This window comes from Microchirus variegatus (genome assembly GCF_963457635.1).
Source record: "Microchirus variegatus genome assembly, chromosome: 1".
In the NCBI taxonomy this organism is placed as follows: Eukaryota; Metazoa; Chordata; class Actinopteri; order Pleuronectiformes; family Soleidae; genus Microchirus; species Microchirus variegatus.
Window position 1 is genome coordinate 20,450,921 of NC_139802.1, and position 13,715 is coordinate 20,464,635.

General features: G+C 40.5%; 1 protein-coding gene across 1 annotated transcript in view; it reads left to right on the forward strand.

The window, feature by feature from the left end:
• mcl1b (MCL1 apoptosis regulator, BCL2 family member b) overlaps positions 1-13,715 on the forward strand; it is a 34,748-nt gene that overhangs the window by 778 nt on the left and 20,255 nt on the right. Inside the window, exons 2-3 of the mRNA XM_083890088.1 lie at positions 427-677; positions 828-940. Coding sequence (XP_083746214.1) covers positions 427-677; positions 828-940 — 364 coding nt within the window. The remainder of the gene's footprint in view (positions 1-426; positions 678-827; positions 941-13,715) is intronic.

The following is a 13,715-nucleotide window of genomic DNA, read 5'->3' on the forward strand; positions in this document are numbered from 1 at the left end:
CCGTGGGAAAAGGAAATACTAACGGCAAACTTACCTCTGAAGGCTAATCAAGTTAGCCGTTAGCTTTCAGTTTAACCGTTAACATTAGCCTTTAATGTTAAGTTAGCCGTGTCTTTTTTTTTTTATAAAAGCGACTTCGAAATGTAAATATAATGGACAACCTATTAAAGTGGCAATACGAACATTTAACACTGAGGAAAACTTTCTACATGTTCATGTTTATATTATTATTCAATGTTTTCAATTCTGTTATTACTTCCCAGCTCACATCAATCCCACAAATCCCTCATTTTGATTTTATTCGTAAAGGGATTTTCTTTTCTTAACCTATGAAAATTATTCTGATTACCATGTAGGATATGTTTTAAAGGGTCAATATTTGTGTTTTCTTTACACATTTTGACCAAAACCTAATTTCCTCCCCAGGCATGATCAACAGACTGTCATTAGACAACATTGGGGATGATGTGGCTTTCATCAGTTCGGTAGCCAAGAGCCTCTTCAGCGATGGTACCACAAACTGGGGTCGTATCACCAGCCTGGTGGCTTTCGGGGCTGTGGTATGTCAGCACTTGAAGGAGACAGGACGACAGAACGCAGCTGAGCTGGTGGGGCAGGAAATCTCAGCGTACCTGCTGTGTCACCAGAGAGACTGGCTCCTGAAAAACAACTCATGGGTAAGTTACTATGACTAATGTCTGAGTGACAGAGTGCAGCAGAAAAAAAGTTGCATAACTGCTGGCATTGTGCAATTGAATAGACATGTCTAGTGAATCAGTCAATTTTTTCCTTGGTGCCCATACTAAATTTCTTCTCTTTTTTTCCAGGATGGATTTGTGGAGTTCTTTCGAGTAGAGGATCCAGAGTCAACATTGAGGAAAGCTCTCCTTGGCATTTGTGGAGTTGCTGGACTTGGGGCAACACTGGCTTTTTTAATAAGGTGAATTTGGACCCTTTTTGACACATGCTGGATGCTTCTTCTCCTCACAACCTGTGTTCCTTCGGTTTGGACTAAAGAAGATGGAAATGAAAGCTTGGCTTAAGCTTAATTTATAAGATGGTCACATGTTGTGACTTATCTTTTTATTTTCTGGGCTGCCTTCCACCCACACCCTTTAAAATAAGTACATCTTTTCTTGTTGACACAAAAGACTGGACTTGAATGTTGGTAGTCAACTTGTAAACAATTAGGTTTTATCTAATTTACAAAGAATTTTATTTTTCTAATGAATGTAAAAATAATGCTATGCAATGGTAATGGGAAGTCACTTGTGACTTTTTTTTTCTTGATTTTTCTTTGTTTACATGTTCTTTAACTAAGTAATTCCCTGGCAGTAGGGTGTTATGGCCCAGGCAAAAGCAGGAAGGGAAGAAAATGTTTAATTTTTTTTCCAAGTCATGCAGCCATGACGCCCATTTCCATAGAGCCCATTCATATCCCCTGGATCATTTGTATGGATGCCTCAAGCACGAGCAGGGAGGGGGATTTGCATGAAGTGTAGCTCTGTTTCCTTGTTAGGAAAATGTTTCGTCTGCACTAGTACCACATTCTGGACTATTGGCTGTGTACAATAGCATGGAAAATGTGAGTCTGTTGGACGAAACAAACGAGGACTGTGAAGTGGGATGCTGCAGCTTGAGCTGTTGGACTGCACCAAAGCTGACGGAAAGCAGTCATTGTAAATAGTTTCAAATAAGCTAACATATCTGTACAGGTTGACATAATAAATACAGACAAATATAATTCACATGATTTGACCTTTTGATACTTCTTTTTTTTTTTTAGGGATTGTTTTTCTTGTTTATATTTGATAAGATAATGGTTGTGTTGAACCTGGTGCTCTTGTGCTGAAATAAATCACCCTGCACTAAACTAAACTTCACACCTCCACACTTGGATGTTTATTCACACCGCAACCCGAGAGCGAGCAGTAGCTGCCGTTTCCTAGAAATTTGATGCTGCGGTGACGCCCCAGCCTTAGCACCGAGCTTTCAGCTGCAGCCGCTGGTTGCAGTGCGAGTCTGACAAAGTGCCAAAGTTCTAGTGCACAACAATACACCAGCATCGGTTAAGTTGTGAAACTAGGGTAAAACGCGGTTCACAGCGTCCTCAGAGTTGCAGTTGGTACTTCCTGGGTTGCTAAATATTTCTTGCTGCTTAGAAACAGATGACTAAATCATCTGGTTCGTGTGATTTGGTAACTGGTGTTTACAGATTCACAAGGAAATTTGAGTCATTTTGTTTTAGCCATAAACATTGTTTGACATGGTTTTGGTAAGACGGCAACTCTGCCCAGAGCTAGGCCTTTCTATAAAATATAAATACTGTAATAACCTTCCACTTCCATCCACTGAGCCACAAGGAACCAATACCACTCTTGGAGTCTACAGCAATCCTTAAGCAGGGGAATCCTTGTCGATGATTCGTGGCAGCGCCCTTGTTTGTGCAGATCCTCCTGTTGTCTTGGGTAACGGGCCAAACACAACCCGCATCAAGGTCTAGGGAGGAAATGGGGCTGAGCCTCTCCATGGTGATGATCCACAGCAGACCTCCGCAGGTCCTCTCCTGCGGCCGTTGATGTGAGTCACCACCCTGGTTACCCTCTGCACACTTCAGTGGGAATAACAGACACCCACACGATGGGGACTTTGGCAGTTTCATAGAGCAGTTTCCACCATACACGAGTGGATTGTGGATGGTGAAAAAAAAACAGTCCTAGTGTCTTGGGGCAGGTGTTTGCTTTGGATCATCTGTCAATGACAAATATTTTGTCATGCAAATGGAGTAGTGTATGATAACTAAAATTTAGCTACAGAGGGACTAGTTGTGTAAAAGAACTAATGAAGGTAAAGTAATGTCAAAGTATCTCTAGGCTATTTCCTGTCATGCTTATAAATAAAACAAGACTTTCTAGAACAATGTAGCTCTGTTTGGCCTAAATAAGATTAGACTTGTGGTTTCTTGTTTCCAGCAGGATTACTGCAGCATCAATTGAAATAGAGTTGCATGACAGGGTCTTCAAAAAATGCAATGTTGTATTTTGGCCTTTGAAGTTTATATTTGTAAAAGATGAAACAAATGTATGCATTTAGGTGGGATTTGATTGTATATATACCATACGATTATTTAATTCAATAGATCTTGTTTTTGTCCTCTTTCAACACAATCTACATTAGATTATGAAATTAATACCAGAACAAGAGGGTTATAAAAGGCTATATTGAATCATGAGGAAGTGTAACTTGGGTTAACCGTTTTATAGCCAGTCCCTCACGATCTTGATCTTTAAACTTCGCATTAAGACTCCACACGTTGTAGTTTATATGCCAGGCCTCTATGTAGTGCTGTAACAGACGCCAAAAAAACAAAGAAGACCTGGTGCATACGCTTAAATCTTGTCTATGCGACATCCAATGGGGTTTTTTGGGGTTTGAGGCTTGGTTATGACCTTCTCCTAATGTTAAATATACATCTATACATGAAAGTGCATGGAATGAAAGGCATTTTGAGAAACGCAGTATGCTGATTTCATGTGGACAAAAAGGCGATACGATTCAAAACTTTCTCACATTCTTCATATCTACTGTACTTATCGTAATATGAGCTTGAATTAACTTTTCTCCTGCAGCACTAAAAAGTAACATTACAAGGCTGCTGTCAGAAAAAAACGACAAGAGTTTTCATATCTGCAGCTGCTTTTTGTTTTGCTTTTTGCCTTTTGCTTAAATCGTGTTGTGGTTGAACAAACCTGTGCGACGCTAACCGTGCGGGATCGGTGCAGTGCAGAAAAGTGACTGTTTGCAGTGCTTGCAGAAAACAATTCAGCAGGTGAAACGCATTCCTGTTGTGGGATAGTTGTAGGTGTGGAGCTTCTTTTTTTTTTTTTGCTGCTCTCATCCACCTACTCGGTGTAGATTATATGCCAGACGTGTTCTGCACAACAACAATGTACTTCTGTTCACTTTTAGTGTCTGCACTTTTAGAAACCACCAACTTTTAAAAATTAATTTTAAACCTTTTCTCAGGATCCTGAAAGCAATACCTGTTGATACACATTAGCAAAACCCTGAAGAAAGTGTGACAACAAATTAAGTATCTGTTAAAAGTCTTGATAGACCTCACTATGTCATTGTTTATTGCAGATTTCTCCCCCCCTCTCCATTCAAAAGCTTGTGTGTAAACTGTCATGTTGCAGCTTCATCTGCACTTTCAGTAACTTGAGCTCAGAGGAACAGCTTCTTAAGCCAGTCAGAGCATATTGGCCCTGAGCCTTTCCACCTCCCCATAGCAACAGCCCGCCCACACAGCTTTTAAAAAAAGCAACAGTTTCTGGGAAGTCAGCTGACGCACAAGTTTATCGTTAACAGGAACCCTCTGCTGAAGTTACCAGTTAAAAGTCATTGATATGTAGAATTTTGACCCTGAGATGCAAAGATAGGCAGAGGCTTTGCGATATGAAGACGTGCTGTGTTGAAAGTGATCCAAATTTTGGCATTTCAATCTTTAAAAAGTACTCTAACTTCACAAGTGTCTCTGGAGTGGCTTCACTGGGGAAGAAATAGAGACCTGCAGCGTCTGAGCTTCAGAGAGAGTCCTTTAATTACACCTCAGCCTACAGTCTGCGTTCTGCTACTTGAATATAGAGACGTTGTTTGTGTGTTCGTGCAGACTCTTACCCACAAAGCGTCTGCTCATCGCTTCCCTCTGTTTCTGTGCTTTTGAGCAAAACACCACTAAATGTGTCTCTTCATGTTTGGTCCTGTGTGCTCTGTCCACTTCAGCGGCCTTCAGAGTCAAGGTGTTTGGAAATCCTTTTGTGACTTTTGTTCTAATGTGTTTCGAGTAAATCCCTGATTCTTGTTTTGTAGCCAGAGTTTGAGTTTTTCCCTCAAATGCTCTCAGATAGAGCAGTCACTTTTTTGTCAGCGGTCATGGTCGTGTCCTCTTTAGAGGCACAGAAGCAGCTTTGATGTTGATAAGTGTCGATATGTTCTGTTTGCACACCGGGAGGTCAAACTGATCCTGAACCAGTGAGAGGGACATTTCAAATGGTCTCCATTTGAAATGTCCCTAATATAACCAGGTCTGTCACAAGCTGATGTTTTGCATAATGCAAATCTGAGAGTGTTTTGAAAATAATATCAAAGGTTCCCAGTGTGTTTGAAGAATTAGTGACATTCAGTGGTGAGACTTGAAACTTAAGACTCTTCTCGTGTTGTGCCCTTGAAAATGCAGACTGGTTTGTACATTCAGTTCAGAGTTTTGTACAATGTGCTTATATTATGTAAACAAAACGAAGATAAAATGACAGTGCAGGGAGAAGCGAAAAAAACACCCGTACAGACAACTATAAATGAGGCACAGAACAATGTTGAAAAAACTAATACAAGTGGTGGCACAGTGATAAAGTTTAATGGAGAGGCTGGTGGAGCTGCAACTAACAATTATTTTCACTATCAATTAATGTCGATTGTTTTCTTGATTAATCGGTTGGTCCATAAAATGTTAAAAAAAACATTGATCAGTGTTTGTCAAACCTGGAAATGATGATGTTCTCAATCCAAAATGATTCAGTTTTAATGATTTCTCTGTTATGTGGAGCAAAGCAACCAGAAAATATTCATAGCTGAAAGATTCAGAAATCTTGTTTTAATCATGTAAAAAGCCTCCAATCGTTTATTAGAAGAGTTGACGATTCGTTTAATGTACAGACCGCTCCAGTTTGACTGTAGGCGCGCTAACCGTGCTGAAGGAGCTAATGGAGCTAACTGGTAAACAGTGCCTGCACTCCGGTGTTGCGGCACGTAAACATGACGTCTTTTTCCCGTCAGTCGTCATGGAAACGTGTCATGTTAACCTAGTGCCCAGCACTAGTAAAAAGACTTAGTCTAAGGCTACAAACACTGCCGGGCAATAATTCAATAGCGGTGAATAATCTGTGGTTATAGTTGTCTTTCACTATCAATATCAATAAAGCAAAGGTTCATGGGGTAAACACACCCTGAGAGGCACGTAACATTTTATTGGACTACTTTCTGCCCGTAAACCCTCTTAAAATGTTACATACTGGAGCTTTAAAGCAGCATTCTTACAGGTGGGGACTGCTCCTTCCTGTCGTACATGGTGATATCATGTGTGTATAAAGAAAGAAAGAAAGAAAAAAAAGCCTTCGTGGTGAACAGTATTGTGTATTGTTATGAAAACAATAGCTTTAAATAGAAGCATAAAAATAGTCGTGGATCATAGGTCAAATGTCACTCATTCATCAAACCGCTGGTCATTACGCTCTGTATGGCTCTGTGTGTGGTTGTGAGCGGTTGTGTCATGTTTTATTCTCGGTGTCGTCGCCCTCCCACTCTCTGAACGTTTATTCTCTGAGCGATGACCAACGCTGCAGTATTAATAGACCATGACTTAGCCATGTTAGCAGTTGTCACGCAGGCTGTCCTCTTATCGTCTCTCGCTGCACCCTGGTGTTTCTGTTTGTGGTCACTTTAACCTTGTTGGTGCATATCAGTGTTCTGGCTGCACCAACATCACCGTAAACATCCATCTGTCTGTTATGCACCCGTTTATTATCTATACTGTGCGTTTGTTTCAACAGAGCCCGGCGGACACAAAGCGCGGAGCCGTGTCCATGCCCGTAAGCATTCGTTTTGAAAAGCTTTGCAGTTCTCGCCATTCGACAAAAGCTGGTCCGAGATTTACTAGAGGTGTGTGCATCGCCCCTCGCTCGGTCAGAGAGGCTGCCACGATGAATGTGTATAATAATGCTAACGTTGCCTTGATCTTACAGCCAGTACTGGTGTGCCGCATGTCTTGCTAGACCTCAGGAGACCTCAGGAGACTTCACGAGACTTCAACGAGACCTCCTAATTCTCTCTGGGTCGGCCCTGATCTTGCAAGGTTGGTTTTCTGCTAACAGATAGCATGAAGGAGTGCAGCGAGCCTCCAATTTACCCATCACAATGACTTCGAAGCTGTTGAAATACTGCATATTTCCACTTTACAGTGTTACCAACATGCTAAATATACCTTTAGAGCAACTCAACAATCGCTTGGCAACCACTTGCAGATCTTCAGTTGTCTACGACGTTAGCTACCGAGCAGGACAGTTCAGTTCATTTTGGTATTAATTTGCGTTTTTGGCTGTCAAAAGCAAACACGCACAGCACAGTCACCGCACCAACACACACACACACACCAAGAGAATAAGAAAGTGAAAGAGGACCAGTGGTAAACACAGGCGGTTTTATTTGGTGTCACTTTAGTTTCATTGCACTTTTGTTTGTACAATGATTAAAACACGTTGTCTGAGTTTTCAGCTGCTTAAATGCTAATAAGATGAATCCTGTTGGTTTTGTGGACCAAACAAGACATTTGAGAACTCAAATACTCGATGAATGGAGAAAATAATCCTCGACTGCAGCCTTAATTACACTGCGTGATCATTTTCAACATCATAATGCCTTTGTGCCTCCCTCGGTGAGATGTTACCGTGAATACTATGGTCTGCGTATGTCGCAGAGTCACTGTGGCCTCTGTGCTACGACGGCTATGTGTCTTCGCTCAAGCAGAAGTTGTTGCAACACACCGTGTTCTCTACAGCAGGCTGCTGGAGGCCGTCCATGCTTTTGTTTTCATCGTACAGGAAAGTGCACTGAAATGTCTGAAAGGGAGGGGCGGCGGCGATGTTCCCACCAATATTCCCCAGGTTATTACAGGAGGGGAGGAAGTCACACAAGAATAAATAACCCTGTGTACACATGGCACACCTAAAATGTCATGTCATGTGCTCAGCTATTTATTTGCTCTATTATGCCAGTGGGTTGTTTTCTCTTCAGTTCCTTTATTGAATTAAATTCTTCCTTCCTCTTCCAGTTAGTGGAGAATGAATTACTCATCATCAAAAGAGTTGCAAAATGAATAGAAAATATAGTCAAGACATTGACAAGATTAGAAATAATGATTTTTATTCAAAATAATCAGTTTGTCCTTTCATCAAAGAACCAGCAAAACTGTTTTCAGCTGTGCTAACATCATTGCACAAGGGTTTTCAAGGGTTTTCTAATCATCCAATAGCCTTCTAACACCATTAGCAAACACAATTAGAACAATGGAAATGGGCCTCTATACACCTATGTACATATTCCATTAAAAACCAGACGTTTGCAGCTACAATAGTCGTTTACCACATTAACAATGTATGTGTAACAATGAGTGTATTTCTGATTCATTTAATGTTATATTCATTGAAAAAAAGTGCTTTTCCTTAAAAAATAAGGACATATCTAAGTGAGCCCAAACTTTTGAACGATAGTGTACATCCAGAAATACTGTGTGTGTGTGTGTGTGTGTGTGTGTGTGTGTGTGTGTGCGCGCGCGTGCACATCCGTACAAAATAACGATAGAATCAAACTGAAACCAAAACTAAAACAAATAAGCTTAACCAATGTTTGACACAATAAAGAAACTTAACTCTCTTGATTTCTCAATTTTGACCTCAAAGCCTCACTGGTAAAAAAAAAAATACAAGATTTTTAACTCGTCCACTTTGGAAAATTGCTGTGAGAATAATACACAACTCCTTATATGGGGGGTGTGTTTTTATAGGTCACATATTCTGGCTTTAAAAAAATGCAGGGTTTTTTGTCTTGTGTAAAATTATGACCCTTTTTCGTTAACACGTTATAATGAGTACAAACTATTAGCATTAGCTAAGCATTTCTAAATATTTAATTCATCATTTATAATGCATTCATTCTCATTCGTGTGTAGCTTATAAACACAGTTCTAAATGTTTTACTCATCAGTACATATGCTAACATTTGTAACTGTGTTATAAACTGCATACTAAAGTGTATTCATACGTTATAAATGATGAATTAAATATTTATTACTGCATAACAAATGCTAATAGTGTGTACTTATTTTAAAGTGTTACCCATTTTTCTTTTCTTTTTGTTCATAAAAACAAGCCGAGTGAACTTTGAAAACTGCAACGTGTTTCCAAATTTGACAAATTCAATCCGATTTGAAACATTTTGAGTCATTTTTGCTCAGGTGTGTTTATAGAGGGGTGACATTTTTTTTTTTTTTGCACATGTACGTTTAAAATATAGCAGCCGAAATGCTCTGTGTTCTGAAGGTTAAAGAAAAGATCTGCTTCTGTATAAAACCTGAGTATGACCAGCTCTGTGAAAGCACAGATTTGACAGGAGCATGGAATCAAATCCATGAGCTTCAAATTAGTCCCGAAAACACAAATGGGAAATCCAGCCGATGTTTTATATTGTATCATTTTTAAATAGGACATATTATGCAAAATCAACTTTTTAATCATTTAAATCCTTATATTTGGGACACTGGAGGCCCTATGAGTAGGCAAAGTGTGAAAAAAGATGACTCAGTCATGTTTTTGTGGTCCTCCTCAGTCTAAGTACAGGAGCACTCATTGCTACGTCACAATGAGACATTCCTGGAATCCGCTTTGTCCGTAAAACACGTGAGAGTGCAGGCGAGGGCAACAGTATCTGAAAACCAGAAGTCCGCTAAGTCCATGAAAAGTTCTATTCTTGGCTCCACAGTGCAGCACAGAGTTCTACACAAACTTCCAGCCTCAGAGGATTTATCTGTCCAGTGGATACATTTTGTATATGACGGCAATGTGCCGGCAAGAGCCTGCAAATACTTGCAGAGCCTGCAAAAAACTTTTCCAAATGCTTTTTTTTAGGTGGACCTAAAGAGATACTACTAAACAGAGTGTTCTGAACAGGGCTGTTTTGGCAGGGTGATTGAACTGCTGTGGTGCTTCATCCTTAAGGTATTTTGACCAAAGCATGTCACAGACATGTTCATTAGGACACCAGGGAACTAGCTTAACTTGGAGAAATATGGTATAATAATCCTTTAACATCCTTTTTTGTTTTTTGCCCTTTCTGTTCGGGTGACACAGTTCCCCCCCCAGCAACTCCAGTGCTATGAAACTGGGTGACAAACATTATGAGAAGTAGGTCACGAGTTTCCTTTATTTACCTCTGAACTCGCATGAACTGTGTTACGGAAGACGGCGCCTCCTGCGTCGCGTTTTAGGCTGCGAGGCATCGCTCTCTCTGCTGACTCGTGGTATGTCGGGGTGGCGAGGGTCAATATTGTAACAGGTCTGGGCTTGTTTGACCCGAGTGCTCCCAGGTGTGGTGGTGTTGTTATGTCTGGATATCAGGTCAGTCGGTCAGTGTCAGTTACACCTTCGCCCTCCTCCTCAACTTCACCTCGACCGTCTTTCCCCTTTGTTTGGAAGCCATATGTTTACCAAGCATTGATGGAGGTTGCGTCGACGTCTCATGCCTCCAACACTCTGGTCCAAAGGCCGTTGAACTCTGAATGAGTGTGTGTGTGTGTGTGTGTGTGTCCCAAAAAAGAGAAGAAGTAGAGAAAACAACTGCTCTGCTGATAGTCATCCTTTTATGTAGTCACTTGGAGAGGCTCAGCAAGTGCGTCATTCATATGACCAATTATGATTTCGCCACGGCCAGCGAGCAGTCATGCGTCTTCGGGGATCACATGCTTTTCCCCCGTCGCAACGCCGGCTGAATGGATGAGTTTGTTAAAAATCCTTGTTTTCGGCTCAGGAGATAACTTTAGGTCAAGTTCAAGAGATGACCTCATCATGATAATTATAGAGCCCCTCTTCCACTCTCGTCTGAAGCTGGGATCAGCACTTGGTCAGCAAAAAAATCAACATGTGTCCAAGTCCCTGTGTCTGGATCAAAATTTACAGCGTAAGCAAAGCCACAAATTTTAGGTGGCCGAGGAAAAATCACTGACAAACATGAGTCATGACATAATGTCTGCACTTCAGACAACTTGACTCACTTTGGCTGAATATGTTCCAGTCCTGGATGTTTCTGGTTCAAGCTGGGACATAAAATAAATAAAAAACAAGCTCTGCACAAAAAAAGCTTACTTGTCTGTTTCCTTTACATATTTGCAGCAGATGATTTTCACTGGAAATGACTTGCACTCAATTGTGCAGGCCACACTACTACTACTAATAACTTTATTTGTATAGCACTTTTCAGAACACTGATACCAAGTGGTTTCCTCTGAATAAAAGACAGTACAGAGATAACATGGTAAAACACCAATAGCCCAAGAAAAGCAGTAGAATAGTAGAATAAAGCAAATCAAACAATACAAACGTGGTTAAATTGCATTGTAACAACCATAATTAACCCTTTTTCAGCTGCTTTTTTCCATTACTTTGTTAAACCTACAGTTTATACAGAGGCTATAAGAATGTGGAACATAGTGTCTTATATCCTTTTTTCTGATAAAAAAAGAAGACATTTTCACCAATTATATGAACACAAGCGAGCAAAAAGTATTCAGAATGTTTAAAATCGGATTGATTTTGTGACTTCTGCACAATTATTGCTACGTTATATCATGACTTAAAATGGTATATGAAATGAATCATAACTTTGATTTAAACAAAGAAATCAAAGTTTTTTTTGGGCAACACAGATTTCACGCCGAGAGTCCACTGTTTCTGTTACGGACATGTTGATGGACATCAGTGTTGAGGATTTGCAAATTTAATCCCGTCCAGAGAGTGCAGATTACTTTGAGTTGCCCTTTTTTCCACAAAAACAACGCAAATCAACAACAAAACAGGATGGAATGAATCTAATGTACTGTAACTTTGAGGTCGACTTGATCTCATCAACAGCTGATAAGGCACGTCACCTCCTTACATCAGGTGACAGTTCTGAGGAAGGCAGAAGATACGTACGCCCAAACAGTAGATGTGATGAACTTTCACAACATATTGATCTTGTCAACGTGATCCAATCACAGGTTGAAAGGATTCATATTCAGACTGCTCTTGTTTTTTAGCACACAGTCTGAAAGATACATTTATTGATGTTTTCAGTCATTTAGTTCCAATAAAGCAGCTGTTGACCCGTGTTGTTGTCGAGCAAAAGGCCAAAACAGAGAAAACTACTGTTGTGTGTGTTGTCTTAAAGCAGAGATTTTATGGATGTTTGGAATGGGCCTCCGACACAGTGACTGTAGCAACGCAGCAAAACACAGCAGCACAAACAGAGTTTATTATTATTATTATTATTATCAGAAGTGTTGATCATTTTCTGATCCCCACGTCGAATTAAATGGTGAGCAGCCAAAGTTACGAAAAGCCCTTAATAAATCAAATGTTTGTTTTGATATATTATTCATTGTGCTGAGCACGCTAATGGGTTAACAGTGGTTAACGTACATTTGCGAATGCCGCGTTTCCATGACGACTGACCGGAAAAAGATGCACGTGATGTCATGTTTACGTGCCGCTGCACCGGAGTCCAGGCACCGTTTATCAATTAGCTCCTTTAGTGTCGTTAGCGTGCCTACAGTCGAACTGGAGCGGTGTGTTTATTAAAGGAAAAGAGCAGCGCTACAAATAAACAGCTAACTGTGTACTGCGTATGTGTGCCTCTGTTTTTAAAGTTTAGCGTTACTTTAGAGACTCATTTTATTAGGAGTCACGTAAAACATGACGTCACGTGTGTGCTTTTCCGGTCAGTCGTCATGGAAACGCGGCATGCGTTAATGTGCATTAACGTTGACGCCGTTAACGTGCCCAGCACTAATTGTTTACAATAAAAAAACACATTGATGATGCAAAACTTAAATAATAAATCATTAATATGTATATATTAAAAACGGGCCGCATGAAATCGATCTAAGGGCTGCTCACATGTGGCCCCCTGGGCCGCGAGTTTGAGATCACTGCTCAAATTGACCGTAAGTGTGAATGGTTGTTAGTCTCTGTGTGTTATGGACTGGCGACCTGCTCAGCTGGGATTGGCTCCAGGCACATCGGTGACCCTCATGTGGAGGATAAAGCGGTTAGAATGAACGTATGAACAATCTATTAGTAATATACACAGATCAGGATATTGTGAGGGATTAAATGGAGGGGTCAAGTGTCTTTCTCTGGGCCACAACAGCAATAGATAGTGATATTAAAGAACACGACATGCCCTCTGTCCAGGTTTTCACCCGATACTCGGCACAAACTGTTCTAGCTGTGCGAGGAGCTGTGTGTGTAATCTGCAGACAATGAAAATGACCTGGTGTCGGAATCTTCGGTGTAGTTACCAGCTCTGATTAATGTTTTACCAAGTGGATGAAATTACTGGTTTCAATGTTTCCCCTGTTCCATGCCAGCCCCGGATTGCACCTACCCTCCGATATAAGAAACAAAGCACTAATTAGGGACTTTTTTAATATATATATGTAAGCTTTGCTATTGTTTTGTCTCTCTAAGGTCTTTTCTATGAATTTGGGTCAGGGCTGTAGACTTTCATCCTCCCCCATAGGTGACGACTGGAAGGATTACAGCACAGACAAAATAAGAGCTCAGCTGATAACCAAACACACAAAGAGAGCTAACCAGCTCCAGCCAAAGACTTGTTTGGCATGACAAAGAAAAGGTTGCCGGCCGTGTTGCTATATGAATATACAATCCTCTCAAATTCTTAATGGATTTTCAGAGTTATTGTAAATATTTGTGGTTATTTTTGTTCCAGCTTAATCCAATGTTTTAGACACTAAATCCTTCCCGAGTAGAATTCAATCAAAGTTCTGCTTAAGCCACAAAAGGTCAGATGTGTCATAAAACAGCTTCCTAATACATACTTAAGGTTAGGTT